General features: G+C 55.3%; 1 protein-coding gene across 2 annotated transcripts; it reads right to left on the bottom strand.

Annotated features, from left to right (window-relative positions):
• Nucleotides 1-4109: 4109 nt before the first annotated feature.
• LIMD2 (LIM domain containing 2) lies at nucleotides 4110-15660 on the bottom strand. 2 transcript variants are annotated; one of them, XM_051640494.1, is made up of 6 exons: nucleotides 10602-10833; nucleotides 9823-9932; nucleotides 8510-8647; nucleotides 5996-6040; nucleotides 5346-5485; nucleotides 4110-4828 (listed from the first exon to the last, which is right to left on the bottom strand). In XM_051640494.1, the coding sequence occupies exons 3-6, from the start codon at nucleotides 8549-8551 to the stop codon at nucleotides 4669-4671; spliced, it is 387 nt and encodes a 128-aa protein (XP_051496454.1). In that variant the 5' UTR covers nucleotides 8552-8647; nucleotides 9823-9932; nucleotides 10602-10833; the 3' UTR covers nucleotides 4110-4668. The 2 variants fall into 2 exon arrangements, with proteins under 2 accessions (XP_051496454.1, XP_051496453.1); XM_051640493.1 differs by lacking the exons at nucleotides 9823-9932; nucleotides 10602-10833 and adding an exon at nucleotides 15517-15660.
• Between the last annotated feature and the right edge of the window lie 935 nt (nucleotides 15661-16595).

Genomic DNA, 16595 nt, shown 5'->3' with positions numbered 1-16595 from the left:
TACTTGAGAAGCTTTCCCAAAGCTGGTGTCTTCATGCTCCTGGGTATGTTCAGTGGGAACATCTGTTTAATGAACATGAGGCTCACATCTTGGGGCCGTGTGGTGCTGTGCTTCCTCCTGGGCTCCCCTCCCACTCACAAAAGTGAGTAACTCTACAGTAACTGCTTTCCATAAATACAGAGTGTGGGCCTGACTCCAGCCTGTAGGTGGTGGTTGAGCAGGGGATGGGAGAAGGAAATGTCTGGAGTTGGGCTGGAGGTGGAAATGATCAGCCAGAAAACACCAACGCACAGAAAAAAAAGCAGCTAAAAACCTCTACTGCTTTTTTTATTTCTGGTAACCAGTGTTAGAGCATAAGTGTGGCTCAGGGGAAGGTGACTTAAGGTATCTTTCCTCTTTAAAACCAGTTCTGAAGCAAATGTCATTTAAAATTTCTGAAGAGGTTGGCTCTAGCTGCGGCCCTTTCTATTAGGACAGTAAAATCTAAACTAGGAACAATGTCTTCTGGATTTAATACTGCTTGGGTCTGGGTGTGTTGCATTACATCCAGGAAAGGCTGGCATGGTTAGCTCTCTTGTCACTTGTTCTTCTGGTGTTCATCTCTGCCTGGTGCTCTGTGTGTTGTCCAAGACTGGACATCTGGATGGTATGGATGTAGATGGATTCTCACTGATTTCTTCCCAGAACAGTTTTTATTACCTGAATCTGTTGGCTTGAATTCTTAGGGTTTGGAAGAGGTTGTTTCTTGAGCTAAAAGGCAGGTAACAGCAGCTTCATGCTTGTGTGGAAATGCAGAAGAAAGATGAGGTGTAACACAGGTTATTTGTTGCCCCTCAGTCGTGTCTTCAGGGCAAGCCCAGCTCTGTGCTGTGGAGGGGAGGCAGTGCAGGTGGCCCTGTGCCATCTTCTGTGCTGCAGATCCAAGGCTGGTTTCAGTCTCTCAACATCCCCTGGAGCAGCTGCTGTCCCCTCACTCTGTCCCCGGGGAGCCGAGAGGAGCTGGAGCATCCTCTGCTTTGGCTGCAGGTCCTGCTGCTTCTCTGGCTGCTCTGTGCTGGAGCAGCAGAAGGAAACCCCAACAAGGACCAGATCCTGATTTGAAGGAAACTTTAAGGAGTTCAGCTCTGTGCAGCATCCCCCAGCTGGTTGCTGGCACTATCTGTCTCCATAGCTCTTGCTTCTCTTGCCAAATGCTTCTTCTCTCTGCCCTCAAGCTTCTGGGCAGCTTCTGTCTCCCTGACCCTCCTCATTCAGACTGGCTGGGTGCTGTGGTGTGGTGCTGCTCAGCCTCAGCAGGGGCAGTGCAGAGCTGGTGGCTGGCTTCTGGCCACACAGAAATGCCAAATAAAAAGCTCTTAATGTTTGCAGGCTTTATGGACACTGGCCCAGGTTGCCCAGGGAAGCTGTGGCTGCCCCATCCCTGGCAGTGTTGAAGGGCAGGTTGGATGGGGCTTGGAAGCAACCTGGGCTGGTGGGAGGTGTCCCTGCCCATGCACGGGGTGAGATTGGATGATCTTTAAGGTCCATTCCAACCCAAACCCTTCCATGATTCTGTATATGTTGAGAACTTGTGGTCTTCCTTCTCTTCATGGGTATTTACACTGTTAAATCTTACCCTCAGCTCTGGTGGCTGAACATCCTGAATCCTGGTAACTCCATACCTTGCAGATTGCTGGTTTAGACTGTTGGTCCAGGGACCCTGCTGGCAGCTGGGATGAGAAAAGGCAGCCCTTGTGCTTGAAGATGGAGATCTGAAGTGAGAGTGTTGCAGTAAGAGTCACTGTGTCTGCTGAAGAACAGGATTTGTGTGTGTGTTGCCCACAAGGTGTGCTGAGTGTGTGGGGGATGCAGGCAGGGGGGCTCCAGTCCCCCTGGAGTGAGACTAGCTCTCATCATAAAATCAGCTGGATATTAGCTAAACAATAGGAACAAAGAGACAGTGTTTTGATCTTTTTCTTTTTAATCTGTTTTATAGAAACTTCACAGTTGGAGGCATTTTCAGCTGAGGTTTCTGTAGTGCTGCTCCTTCTGGTACACCCTGAGAAAGCACCCTGTCATTTGGGCAGTGCACCACTCTTGAAACATATCAGGCAGATAAGATAAGCTCAAAGCATTTAAAACATCTTCCCACATGTGTTACCATCAGGGTTTCCCTGCGTGCAGAGCCTGGAATGTTAATCAGGGAAGCAGGAGCTGGCAGGTCACTGCTTTGTGTGCAGCAGCCATTCTGGGCAGCTGGAAGGGCTGGATCTGACATGTCTCTCCCCCATGTGAATCTGATACTCATCAGATTCACTTCCCTCCCCTGAACTGTGGTGCCTGGGTCAGGCTGCTGCAGCCTGGTTTGGTAGCAAATAGCCTAGTTGTGGGTTCCTGCTCTTAAAGTCAGAAAATGATCAAACAGCCAGCAGAGATCTTGCACCTCTTGTGCTTGCACTTGCTCCCTCCTTCCTGCTGCAAACCAGAGTTTGCTGATCCCATATCAGAAGAGGTTCTAGGAGTTGGTAGAGAATGTGCTGCTGCCTTTAGAGAAAATCCCAGTTTTCAGTTTTAGGGAGGAAGGAGACGAACGGAACATAATTGGTTTTGTCTAATGTTTGTTTGTTTTTAAGCTGAAAACCCAGCCTTTAAAAGCTGGGTGGTTTTTTTTCTCCCCTACCTCAAAAATCATCTGACAGAGTTCAAAAATGCTTTGTGTCTGTGCAGAGAAGAGCAGCAGCCTGCTGAGGGGAGGGAATTGGGAAGTGAGGCCGACAAGAAGCAGGAAGTGAAACCCAGGAGTCTGCTTTCATTTTCTAGGCAGCCTTAGGAAGGAAGGAAGGGGCCACAAGCCCAGCAGCAGCCCCAGACCCTCACTGCAGAGCAGCACCTGCTGGGCTGCTGGTTGATGGCAGAAAGTGCTGCTGGGCTGCTCAGGAGGAGCCTTTTGTCCTGGTGTAAATGGCTGAACTCACCTGGGGCTTTGCCAGAGTCTCTGTGCAGTCCCTGCTGTAAATTCCCACCCAGAAGAGCTGACAGACCTGCCCCTGGAAAAGCCCTTAACTAAAAAGAACTAACAGGAGGGACACCAGGCTCTTGGATCATCCAACATGTGTCTTCCCCAAGCTCAGGTGTGGCTGCAGCCAGCTGTGCCAGCCAGGGAGTGTGGAGATGCTGCTAGGATGTGGTGCATACCCAGAGCCCAGAAGGACTCCTAGTGAGGGGAGGGGAACCACAGTGACCCGAGTCAAGAACACATCTCTATGCATTCCCTGTGCTCCTCCCAGGACTCCTATGGACTACCCATATCCCTCCTTTTCCCTTTTCAATCCTTAGCTTCTGTTTTCATGCCTTTGGATTCTCCCGGACAGGACATGCTCAGTGGGAGCTGATATTGCCAGTCTGTGATGGAGTGGGGGCTTTTGCTGCTGCTATCAAAGCCTGTTGCTCTGCTGTGTGGGCTCTGAGAAGCCTAATTCCTGTAGCATTTGAAAGAGGTGGGGTTCCTGAGTGCCTGCTTTTTCAAGCTAGTCTTACAAACCGTGTATGGAGAAAGGAAGTAAATAGTAATTAAAAACAGACTCACCTGCTTTCCCTGGCTTCACCGCATTAGGCTCTGCAGCCTGGCAGGTCTTGTCAGGTTCATTAATCTGTGTGGAGTGTGCTGTCCAAACCTCCCAGCTCAGCAGATGGGCTTGATCCAATCCAGACCTCATCCTGCACCCGTCAGCCCAGCCCTGGTGCCCGTGGAGCGTGAACTGAGCCAGTGCGGGCAGGACCCGCTGCTCGTGGGGACCCAGGGGAAGCCAGCAAACGTGTGCAGGGGCAAAGGGGTGGATCTAATGCACAGAATGGTGGGATCCCTCTGAGGGTGGTGGGGGCTCCAGGTGGAAGCTGGGGTGTGGTTACAGCTGGGGTGTGTAGCTCACGGGGTGTTTAATGCTGGTGGGAAGCTTGGAATCCTGGGTTCAGCCCCCGAAGGACCCGTCTGCATCAGTCACGGCACTGCACGTGTGTCCAGGAATACTCGCTTAATCCTGCACGGGCAGAGGCTCTTTCCACAGGAACAGGCAAGTCCCGACCACTGCTCCCACCCCCCCGGCCCCCCTGGGAACACAGCACAAGACAGGGAAGGCTCGGAAACCTTGTATTACAAAAATAAAAGAGCGCGTGAAGCCGCCGCGCCGGGCGCCAGCGCAGAACGTACCAATCAAAGGCAAATATAAAAAGGACAAAAACTGGTAGAACAGTTGCAGGGCAACAACATCCTTAAGGCTGAACAATCCCAGCTGAACTGAGCTGATGTAAACCAAGGACTCTCCTTGTTCAGAGCCCCAGCAAGGCAGGACTGGTGTGGCAGGAGCTGGGAGCGCTGCTGTGGCTTTCAGGCTGGGCCGAGCCCCCCAGATCATCTCCTTTCCATGGTGACAAGGCCCGAAACGTGTCATCAGGGCTGGGCTTGCCTTGGGGGGCATCTCAGCAGTGAGAGGGGGCTTCAGCTCTGCGGGCTCCAGCACTGGTCCCCTCTGCCCTATTCCTTATGGACCCCTTTGAGCACCTCCGAGGAGGGCTGGGGCTGCCCCCCTTCCCACCCACGGGCCCTTGGGTCCCCTTGGCTTTACATCAGCTCAGTTAGCCCCCGGCTCAGCGCTGCCCCCCGGGCTCCAGGGAAGGCTGGGCTGGCCCCGCTCACGCCGACTTGGTCCCGCTCTCCACCTCCTTGTGCACCCACAGCTCCTTGTGCTGCTTGCGCCCGAAGCCCTCGTCGTAGTTGCCTTTGCTCTTGAAGAGCTGCTGGAAGTGGGGCTTGCAGTAGAATTCCCCGTGGAGCGCCGCGTAGCTGCCCAGGCTGGGGAAGGAGGGCAGGGTTAGTTGGGCGTGGGGTGGGGGCAGCCTGGGAGGCTCCAGGGCACTGGGATGGAGGAGGAAGGAGGAGGGGAACGTGCAGGAGAAGACTCTTAAAAAGCTGCTCAGCTCAGGATGCTGGGGGCTGCTCTGAGCAGCCTTAAAGGTCTGTAAAGAAGATGGGGGGTCCTGCAGGGCCAGCTCAGCCTTGGCTCATCCAGGAGGAAGCTGTGGCTCAGCTCTGCATCACCTTGGAGTCCCTCCCCCTGCTCTTGAGGAATAAAACCCCGTTACCCGTACCAGGTGGGCTGTAGCTGCCACGTGGGACCTCACGGGCAGATAAGCCCCTTTCTTTTTTTGCTGTGGTGAGCTGGGGTCTTTAGCTACCCCCCCAAGAGGAGGAAGGGCTGTGATGGGTGGGTGGGTGCGCTGTTTGGAAGGGCCTCCCCCACCCGGGGTAGGCAGAGCTGCAGTGGCACCCGTCCCCCTCGTGGTCAGGGGCTGTCCCTGTCCCAGCTCACCTCAGCTTGGTGTGGCAGTGCTTGCAGCAGAAGCAGGAGTTGTGGAAGACAAACTTATCAGCCACCAGCCGCTCCATGGGGTAGACGGTTTTCTGGCAGGCTGTGCACATCTCCTTCACCTGTGCCTTCAGGCTGAAGGACTGGGCAGGGGGGAGAATCATGGAATGGTTTGGATTGGGACATTAGAACATCTGGATCCAACCCCCTGCATGGGCAGGGACACCTCCCACCAGCCCAGGTTGCTCCAAGCCCCATCCAACCTGCCCTTCAACACTGCCAGGGATGGGGCAGCCACAGCTTCCCTGGGCAACCTGGGCCAGGCTCTCACCACCCTCACAGCAAAGAATTTCCTCCTCACATCTCACCTAAATCTCCCTCTTACAGTTTCAATCCATTCCCCCTCATCCCATCCCTCCCTGCCCTTGTCCCAGGTCCGTCCCCAGCTTTCCTGGAGCCCCTCTAAGGTCTCCCTGGAGCCTTCTCTTCTCCAGGCTGAAGAAACATTTGCTGGAGCACGGGTTGGCATGGAGCAGCCCCATCTCCCCTCACCCTCGGTGCTCCCTGCTGGGTTGGTTTGGTGCTTGGGCCTCAGGGTTCCCATCCTTCCCCCCTCACAGTGGATCAGGAGGATGTGACAGAACTGCAGGTACCTTGGAGCGCTGCACGGTGCTGCCTCCTGAGTTGTTCTTTGCCTCCTAAGAAGGGAAGAAAAGAAATCAAAATGAGACCTTGGACTGACAAGCCCAGCACTGAGTTGTTGTTCAGGAGGAGCAGCAGAGGATGGGCTGCAGGACCCTGGGGCACACCAGCAGCCTCTGCCTGGCTGTGTGGGACCTTTGGAGACCACCTCTGAACTTGCCCCGAGGCCATGACCTCTGTCAGGCCCTTGTATTCCAGTTAGTTCCTGTGCTGTGGTGCTCCTCCCAGAGAGGAGAGGAAAATACAAAAAGAGGAAAAAACAGTTACGTGTTGCAGAGAAGGAACTCTCCACCAGGAGGCTGTGGGACCTGCCCAGGACTGAGGGCAGAGCTGCCACCTCCCATCCACCACTGCTCACTGGGACCTCTGTCTTGGACATAGTCCTGGCTTTGTTTCTCCATGGCTGAGGTAGAGATGACCTCTTTTGTGGTGGTAACACCCAAGCACAGATCCAGGAGATGTCCCCGGGGTGACATCCCTCCCTTGCTCCCAGCAACCACTGATAGAAGCTCTGACCCTCTGCAGACATTGATCACTGTCCTTGGCTGCCCAGTGCAACCCCCGTGCACGTCTGGGGCCACAGAGGGCTGGCACTAGCCTTGTTGTCCCCCAGCCAAGCCAAGGGACCCTGCTTCCACATCCCTGGGGGACAGTTTGGGCCAGTGATGGGCAGAGAGGGGGAAAGGGCTTTGCAGAGCTGCTGCAGCAGGAGCTCCTGGCCAAACTCTCACTGTGACCTGCTCTGGCACATCCTCACCTGCTGGGCTATGCATCTGCTAACTGCAGCTCTGCTTTGGTGCCAGATGCTGCTCCTGCCAGGGTGGGTCTGAGAGTGGTAGATTGCCAGGCAGACCCCCAGGGAAGCCTAGGGTGCCCCTGTCTCTCATGGAACACGTTGTGCTGGTTCCCCCTCCACGGATGTTTTGTTTCTGAGTTCCTCCCCAAGCCCCGTTACCAGCCTGTCCCACAGCACAGGAAGCCTCTTGAGGGACCAAAACCCTCAGAGTCCCTGCAGGCTTGTGTGTGTGTGTCTGGAGGGCAGGAGGGGGCACGACCAGAGCTGGAGACCTTCCCCAGGGTGTTCTGCAGCTGGGTGGGGGCAGATGTTACTCAGACCCTGCAGCTGCAACAGGGCAGAGAGATGCAAGCACTGAGGGGCCTGTACCCCTGCCCCCCAGATGTCAGAGCAGGGGCTCAGTGCATGCCCTCCCCCCTGCAGCTGCAACAACAACTCATCTCACAAATCACCTCCCAGTCCATCCCCTTGCTTGCCCCACAGTCCTGCACCCTCCCCAGGCTGCCTGTTTGCAGCAGCACCTGAAGGCTGCTGGTCAGCCACCTGCAAGCATGTCAGCCTGCCCTGCCACTGATGGAAATGCTCCCTTCTCCTTTCAGACAGTCAGGATCAAACGGGCAGACACCCCTTTTTTAGCAAGGTGGAGCAGCCAGGGCCACTTTTCAGCAGACTGGCTCACCCTCTGCACCGTGTGTCCCCAACACGGGGGCAGTGTGACCCCAAACCATCACCCCTCTGCCTCCCTGGCCTTCCTCCTGGTTGGGCTCTGCTTGGCCAGCACTGCCCCTCCTCGCTGCCCCCAGCCTGATCCTCACCCCCATTCCTCCTGCTTTGTCCTTCCCCATCGTATCTCCTTGGTATTTTTGGAAACAGTTTGTCTAAGAGAGACACAGGAAACTCTCACTTTGCTGAGCTGCTTCTTCAGATGTTTCCCAGCTGCTCGTTGACTTGAGGTCAGGGAGGTGATTTTCCTCTCCCTCCCACAGGGCTGGAAGAGTTAAGCCCAAGTCAACAGAGGGAGATGGGCAGTGAGGAGACTCTGGGCCCTGCAAAACCAGTTGCATCCCTGGTAAAACACCCGCAGGTGTTCCTCCTGGGGGAGGATCTGATGCACTGTTTCCAGGCTCAGCTGAGCAGAGCTGAAGAAAATGCTGCCTCTTTGGAGCTGGGCTACATCCGTTCCCAAGGCTCCAGGCAATCCACTGCTGCTGTCACTTCTCAGAAGCCTCCTGGCTCCCATCAGGCACAGTGTCTGTTCCATATCTGATACATCCTCCCTCGGGGAAGGGCCATATCCTGTCCCGGCAGGAGATGTTCTTGAGCCTTTATGTTTTTCCATCTCCAATCACTCCAATCCCAAGTAGCTCGCATGCTCACAGTTGTGAGCACAGAAAGCCATGGAAACACAAACAAACAGACAGCAAGGAGGGCAAGGAGAGCAGCTCTGTACAGACCAGGGCCTGGACACTGGCCTTGCAACGTGCTCAGCAAACAGCACCTTCTGCTGGAACATTCACTGTCCCCAGTGGTTGTTTGAGCAGCAGTGACTGTGCCTTTGATCACCCTACAATGTCAAGTCTGGAACACAGCTTCTGTACACGACCCTCCATCCCTGAGGACCAAAACCCGGGTTGAAATTCCCAGACAAACCAGAGGGGATGCTACGTACGTGGGTTGGAGGTGGGCTGGCAGGTCCCGTGGCCTGGAACATGGTTCCTTCGCCTCCTCTTGTCTATTCAATCCTGAGCTTGAAGTCTGTGGGCCAATGTTGCCTGGGGAGGTGTCTAAGACAGGCCTCTTGCAACACCTGGAAAGGAAATGTCAACGTGGCTGGTTTCATCACCCCAAACCCAGCAGCTGCACAAGCTCTGCAGGAGCCTGACAGCAGCATGCTCAAAGCTCCCCCCATTGGCTCAGTGCAGCCTTTTGGGTCTAGGAAATTCCTGAGGGATCCAAGAGATTTAGGCACCCCAGAATGGACTGGCAGAAAGGAGATGCAGCTCTGGAATCCTGTGCAGTTTTACAGAGCTGGCAGGTGATGTGGGGCACTGAGCTGGAGCTCAGTACCTCAGTCCTAAAGATACTGGGCTAGATTAGGGGAGGGCTGCTGGAAATGTGAGCAGAAGGTGATGTGGTGGCTCCTGCTCCAAACCCACCCCTGCAGGGCAGTTCCCAGGTCAACAACACAGCTCCCCAGCCAAACCACTGTCCTGCCACGGCAGAAAAACCAGCACCCAGGGTTTCACCAACGCAGCCACTGAAGGACTGGTGTTGCTGGAGCAAGGACTGTGATTTTAGTCTAAATGTAGCCCAGGAAAGCCTCACTGACCAGATCACAGCTCAGCAGAGCAAGTGATGGGGATTTTGTACTTCTGTGGCCTCTGTGTGATGTGCTGAGCACTCAGGAGGATGAGTTTGACAGGTCTCAGACCAGTTCTAACACAGCACAGGAAAAAAACCCACAACCTACCAGCACTGCAAACCACCCCTTTTGGTAAAGATGAGCTTGAAAAGGCACCAGCAGATCCTCAGGGGTTCTTCCCCATTGCACCTTAACCTTCAAAACAGCCATAAAAGGTCAGGCTTGATGAGCCCTGTTTTGCATGTGCAAGACAGAGATGCGGGGTTGAGCAAACATGGGGAGGGAGCAGCAGAGCAGGGAACAGGAGGGTGAAGGGTTGGCTGCACAGCTCTGCACTGATGGGGATGTGCTGGGGGCTCTCAAACCAGCACCTTCCCCCCATCTGGGGCCGCTTTCCTCTCCTGCTGAAACCTCTCGTCCTCACATTGTCACCACAAAAAAACTTCCCTGCTGCCCAAGGACTAGGGTAGAACCTGAGAAAGCACCAGGGCAGGACGTACTGGGGTGGGGGGCTTGGGGCAGGGGGTCTCTCTGCAGTGCCCATCTCACAGTGACATTTGCAAAGATGTTGTGGGGACTCTTGCTGCCCGAAATGTCCCAGCCCCCGAGACCCGGCTCACCTTGCTCCCAGCAACACCCCCAAAATTCCTTCAGAGTTGAGAGATCTTAACCTCACGTCTTGAGGAGCCGTGGGGCGAGCTGGGCTCCCCCTCTGGCAGCCCTGGGGGGGCTGGAGAGCCCTTGTCACAAACGTTTCACAGCCTCGTCTGAGAACACGGCTCCGATTTTACCCCAATCATTTCCCGTCTCCTCTGCGGTTGGGTGTTATTTCCTGCCCGGCAGCGCACGGGCGGCTGCTCAGGGGCCACTGCAGAGCCCGAGCCCACAGCCCCTCTCCTACCCCCTGCTCCCTGGGACCACACCTTCCCCATCACATCTCCAGGGTCCTTGTGGTGCCCACATCCCAGCACAAACCCTGGCGGGAGCCTGAGGAACCCAGGAAACCCGGCGTCCCTGCCCCGCGCGCCCCCAGCGCGGATGCACAACCCTCCCCCTTTTCACCTGCCTTTGCCCTTCTCCCCTGCCTTTGCCACCAGCAGTTCTCCACCCTCAGCTTCCCTTCCTCTCGCCTCACAGCTCATCTTCCTCCCCTACCCCAGCCACCTTCTTGCCCTCGGTTTCCCCACTCACCCCCCTCTTGCCCTTCCCCATGAGCACAAGCCCCCTGGCTCCTTCCACCTACTGCTTGTTCCTTTGCTTCTCTTGTCTCCAAACCCTTTTCCCTTCCATGCCATCCCACTCATCCTACCATGGCTTGATGTCCTCCACCCAGTTCCATCCTCCAGGTCTCCTTCCTCTTAACAACCCCCTCCCTCCCTCTGCCCCTCTGTGCACATACCCTGCTCACAGCCCTGTGTCCATGCTCTCCCAGCCTTTGTTTGGAACGAGAGGTCCCCTCGGGGTAGCTGCCCCACAGGCATGTGAGTAGAAGTTGCTAAATGTCCTTCCTGCCAAAGGACAGGAGGCCAGAGCACAAACTTCAGAGGGGAAGGGTGTGCTGAAGTGATAAGGGAAACAGAGTAAGTTAGAAGCCACAGGAGGGTTTCACAGGAGGGTTTCTAGGAGGCTCTCAGCTGCTGTCATCGCTCTTCCAAGGAGACATTGTTCTGCATGGGATGGGATTGGAGCTCAAGGCAGTCAACACGAGCCTTCATGAGCAGGGAAGTGGCACAGGCTCTGCTTAAGGAGCTGCTGCCACATCCACGTTATGAGACCTTCACAATTTTGGGCACCCGAGAGGCACGGGCAGGGGCTCAGCACCTCAGAGGGGCTTTCAAGCCTCTTCCTCCAGGAAATAATGGACTAAGCTGATTGTTGTGGGGACTGATGTCCCCGAGATCATGTGCAGGATTAGTGCAGCCCACACACAGGGGACCCCCAAGCTCCGTGGGCAGCTCTCTCAGCAGGACTGCGTGGGGAGGAGGTGAAGAGCCCATCTCCTCAGCCTGGGAATCCCACTCACTGCCCAGCCAGGGTGGAGGATTCCAACCAGGAGCAGCCAGGCCACTTCTGCAGACACCACTGCTCTGTTCAGCAGGTATCTGGAGATCAGCCCCACCACATGGACCTGTCCCTGCCCACACCCTGTGGCACGGAGCTGCCTTCCACCAGCCTGCCCCACTGAATCCCCTCTCCACCCACGCTCTGTGCCCAGGCTGCCTCTTGAAAAGCTGCCAGTGGGCAGGAAATCTGCAGCCAAAGGGTGAGGGATGCTGACAAGGAAGAGTTGTGGGGAGGAACAGGGCTGCCTTTGTCAGGACAACAATGGGGGACCCTCAGAAACCAGGAGGGAGCCCCAGGGAAGCCCCTGCCCACCCGCTCTGCTCTCCCACCCTGCCTTGAGTTGCCTCCCATGAGGAGGTGCACAGCTCTGAAGGACCAGGGCCAAAGGGACCAGGCTGGTCCTCAGCCCCTGCCTCTCAGTGAGGGGTAGATGAGGGAGGAGGATGCTGCTGGGGTTCATCTGATGTCCAGAAGTGGAAACTTGGAGCAGCCCATCCCTGGGACCGTGGCCATGGTGAAAAGGAGCCATTAAAAATCATGGTCTGAGGGGAGTCTCTGATCTTGCTGGGAGCTCAGATGGAGCAGGTGAACACAGCCTGCTGGGAGGATGAGAGCCCCTTTTCCAGCCAGAGACAAACCCTTCCCAGTTGTGCCAGAGGACAGAGCAAGTGGCAACGGCCAAGAATTGGAGGTTGGGGTGTTCAGCTGGGACATCAGGCAAAACTCCTTCCTGGGAGAACAACTTGGAAACTCTGCAGCATGGTACTCATCAAGTGCAATGCAAACCTGGTGCAAACAAGCAAATAGCAATTCATGCTCCTTCCCTCCCCTTTTCCATTCTTCCATAGTCTTTTCCATAAACCCTGCTCCAGCTGGAAACCTCACCTTCTGGTTTCCTACATAAATGTCTACCCCTTCACCATTATACTGGCATTATGTTCCTAGCTCTTCTCCCACCCTATTTGCCTCTCAGAGGGATTAATAAGGAGTAATCAAATTCCTTTATCAATCTATTTTTTTTAGCAGGAGAAGCCAGTTCCTCTTAATGTGTTCTCAGAAGCTGGTTTCTCTGTTCCTACAGACACCTTGGTGACCCCCTGCAAGTAGGTGGGCTGGCCTGGCTGCACCATGCTGAAGGAGGTCTCAGACCTTTGTATTCTGGTACAAATACTTGTCTGGCACCCCTGAAAACATCTGCCCTGATCTGCTCTTCCTGTCACCTCTGCCAGAAACCCTAGATGCTCCTCTTATCTTCTTCAGTGCCCTCCACTTGTTGAGGTCTCTCCAGGCTACAGCAGCTTCATGTTGCAGCTCCCCAAGCTCCTGCTCTGGCACAACCCTGCTGTAGCCAGATCTAGGACTCCTTCCTGTTTGCTGATCTGGTTTTTCTCACCATGGGCAGATTTCCTGATGTTTTTAAAGGACTGTTAACAAGTTCAGTCCCTACACCTCTCCTTGTGGAGGGATCCAAGTGTCCTCCTTCCATGTTGCTGTCTCTTCCCTATCTTTCCTGTCTCCACCTAAAATATTTCCTTGGGCCACTGTATCAAGTGCTTTCCATAAATCCAGATCCATGAGTTGTTTTGGAAGTCAGTTACCATATCCAAGGAAGATATTGAGCCAACTTGACAAGACCTGTGTTGAAACCACACAGCATTTTATCCTGCTCCCCAACACCACGTCTCTAATTACTCTTCCAAAGCCTATTCTAGAAACTCACCTCTTTCTGTACTCCAATTAATGAACCTCTAATTGCCTGTAATTTCCTCTCTCCCCAAACAACCTGTAAATGTTGGCTCATCTCCTCTTGTGGAATCTCACCTACAGAACACCAGACTTAGGGCTGGTGTTTCCCACATGGGTCAGCCCATCTCTTGGGCTCTGAGAGCCACTCCTGAGAGCTTCTGCTGCTCCACCATCAGCAAGAGCAGGAGTCCTGTTCCCAGCACCCCAAAACACAACACAACCACTTCCCATGCTCCCTCTCTCCTCAGCACCCCTTCCAGAGCTGCTGTGTCCTCCTGCGTTTGCCAAATGGAGATGGTGTCCAAAAAAAAGCCACCAAAACCATATTCAGAGCTTAAATCTCGCTCCAAAGATCATTCCTTCTGAGCTGCCCTATTTGCAGCTTGCACCTCCATCCTTTTAGGATCCAAGATGCTGTACAGCCCAGTAGAGGATCTGGTGCTCTAAAAGGCCACAGGATTTCAGTGGAGCAACGAGGGTGCTGGAAGAGCAAGCCCTGGAGAGGCACATCAGAGGTTGCTGAGGCTCCTCTTGTCTGAAAACCCTTGAACTGGCCAGATGGGGAGAGCTGTGGGCACACCCAGGGAGTGAGAAATATGTCTAAAGTGTGCTTAATGTTGATTGCAATAATCCCTGGGCTCAGATTGGATGTTTTTCCATCCCAGAGCTTTTGCCAACAGCTAGGTAAGCCCTGCACCACCCCCAGATGGCAGATAAAAAATGACTTCACTGGAAAGTGAAAGGCAGGCACCTCTGGGGGCAACATGGCAGCTGCCTGGCAGGGGCCAACAGCCCTGCAGCAGCTGAGGGTGGGCAAAAAGGAAAAGAAAACACCAACATTGTCATGTAGGGAGAGGGAAGTTGTTGGCTCACAGGCTGGACTCACTGAAGGAAACCAGAAGAGGAACTCCCTTCCCTAGTGAGAAGTCTCGTGGGATTTTGTGTTGACTAAAAAAGGCCAGAAACCTTCTTTTTTGATCTGTTTGAAAAAGAAGGTGCATCCAGTCATTTTGCAAAGCCCAAGAGGCTGGTTCTGACAGACCCTCAGTTCTTACCTGGGAATTCCCTTCTTGCAGGGCTCCCATCTAAAAAGGATGTTCGTGCTGGAGCCGTTTTGGACAAGGTTTGACTGGTTGCCCTGCAATTATTTTGCAATCTGTATTAACAGTGCTGCAGATGTGCAACTCTTGGCCTTAAATACACAACAGCTCAGCTGGGGCACCAGATGTCTTCCCTGCAAGAGCCCTCACACCATGTCTTAGGTGGACAAAGCCCAGTTTCCAAGGCATGATCCAGGCTGCTGACTTATCATGTGCTTTCCAACCCAGTGCCCATCCAGTGAACAAAAATCAACAGAAAATGGATCAAAAATATGACCTACAAGGTAGCTTAGCTGATCTCAAATGATCCAAGGGGATCAGACAGATCAGACTGGCTCAAAACGTGGTACTTACAGCACCAGACTGGGACTCAGGAGACCTGGACTTGATCCCCAGCTCTGCTGCTAATTTGGGGGTGACAGCAGACAAATAATTAATTTTTTTTTTCCTGTTCCCCCCCCCTGCAATGAAAACAGAGCTCTCTCCTTTGTGAAGCCCTGGGAGATCCCTGGCTGTGAAGGGTTATGTGAGAGCTCAGGGTATTTGTGTTGTTATTAAATCTCACAGTCATGCAACAGCCTCCCCAGGGAAGTGATGAAAAGCCCTGTCCCTGGAAAGGTTTAAAGCCAGCCTGGATGAGGCAGCAGGAGAAGACACCGCAGAGAATTAGCAGGCATTAACCAAGGGGGATAAGGGAGTCAGGATCTAACAGGTTTTCTTCCATCTCGGCTCTTTCTGATCAGCTTAATAAAATGGATCTGTCCAGCCCCCCCCTCCAGCTTGTGCTGCAGCGCACAACAAAGGGGGAACCACAGCCCAGAGAGGGAGTGTGAGCCCCAAAACGTGCCCCCCCGGGTGCTGCAGGGGCCCAGCAAACAGGCCCCTGCTCACCCTGCTCCCCGCGGGTACAAGCCCCCAGCCCCCCCAGCTCACACAGGGCACGGGGTATCCCCTCCCCCCCACCCCCCCCCCCCCCAGCAGCCTCGCACCCCAACAGGCTCCGGGACCCCAGACCCCATCTCTTCCCCCTGCCTGACCCCACCAAGACCACCCAAGGCTGAGAACAAACCCTCCTGTGTTCCCCCTCCCCGGAACCCGCTTCCCGCGACCACCTCACCCGAACCCCCTCCCAGAGCATAAAAGTTCCCGGCGCATCTTACTGGGGGGAGGGGTTGAAACCTGCTCGGGGGGTGGGGGACGAACCCCCATCTTTGGGGGGCTCCCGGCCAGCGGTGCTGCCTCCCGGGGCGCTGCTTTGCCTTCCTCCCTCTTCTCCATCCCTTCCTCCTTCCCTCCCCCTTTCCCCTCCCCGCACCGAGAGGAGCCGCGATGGGGGGGGGATAAAGCCCCGACACCCCCCCCCCGGGGGGACCAGCATTGTCTCCCCCCGAGCCCCCCACTCACCATATGCCTGCGCTGCCCGCGGCGCTGCCGGGCGGGAGGGTCTCACCCCGGGGCGGGGGGCTCTGTCGGGCAGTCCCGGGGGGGTGGGTAGGGCTGGATGGGGGGGTCTCACCCCTCTCTCTCCCCGCTGCAGAGGAACCGGGGGATCGTTCCCTACGAGCTGCCGGGGCCGCCTCGCCAGCCCTTTTATCGCGGGGCCGTCGCGGTGATTGGTTCTCCCGTCCTGCCGTTTTTTTTCACCCAGCCGCTCCGCTCCTTTGTGTGAAAGCAGCCTCCTCACCCCCGAACCTTCCCCAGCCCCTCTGCTTCCCCCGGGTGCTTCTCCCCGGACCCTGGCAGCCTCCTCAACCCACCCGCCGACCCCAAGAATCGCGCGGTTGCCCCCCCAACCCCGCTGGAATTAACCCGACCTCTCTCCCCCTCGCTCCTGGTGGGCAGGTGGGCTTCACTCCAGACCTTGGACATGGCCTTGGGCTCCCTCTGCGTGGCTCCAACCCACTCGTGTAAGTTTTCCTGGAAGTATCCCGAAGGATCCATCCCTCCAGGGTCTGCAAAAGCCAACCCCCCCCACCCCACCCCAGCCTCAGCAAAGTTTGCAGAGGAAGGATCCTTCATTTGCAAAGGAAGGATCTTTCCAGGCAGCAGCAGGGAAAGGGGGATCCCAGTGCCCCCAGTTCCTCACCCCCCAGGGGAGGCAAAACACCCTGATGGTGTCAGAAATCCAGGGTTTGCTCCACGGAGAGTTGATGAGCCAGGTGTGGGAGCAGTGCTGGGTGAGGTGGTTGGAAGATCTGCCAGGGCAGGTTCTCATGGGCTGAGCGAAAAAAACACTGCCTGGACAAGAAAGGCAGCCCCTGGGGTTCGGGACCGAGTGGCTGGAGGACTGGAATTTCCCCAGGAACAGGGCAAGATGTTAGGAATCAACAAGTTAAGTATTAATAGGTAAAACCTGCAGGGAATTCGGGGGCCGTTTGAAACCAACCAGGGAATTTGGGATGAGCATGAGCTGGCAGGACCCTGGGGCCCTGAGGGCTTTGCCTTAACCTCCCAGACCCCTCTGGGGATAAATGTTTATCCCT

This window comes from Apus apus, chromosome 25, assembly GCF_020740795.1.
Source record: "Apus apus isolate bApuApu2 chromosome 25, bApuApu2.pri.cur, whole genome shotgun sequence".
Taxonomy (NCBI): Eukaryota; Metazoa; Chordata; class Aves; order Apodiformes; family Apodidae; genus Apus; species Apus apus.
Note: the sequence above shows the minus strand (reverse complement) of the source record. Positions and strands in the feature narration are given on the sequence as shown.

What these genes read in the sequence shown, in the direction of transcription:
- LIMD2 (XM_051640493.1), bottom strand. Translation starts at nt 8,551, where the DNA reads ATGTTCCAGGCCACGGGACCTGCCAGCCCACCTCCAACCCAC. An exon ending in GCACCGTGCAGCGCTCCAAG is followed by an intron (nt 5,486 to 5,995) that starts GTACCTGCAGTT and finishes CCCCCTGCCCAG; the next exon opens with TCCTTCAGCCTGAAGGCACA. An exon ending in CACTGCCACACCAAGCTGAG is followed by an intron (nt 4,829 to 5,345) that starts GTGAGCTGGGAC and finishes CTCCTTCCCCAG; the next exon opens with CCTGGGCAGCTACGCGGCGC.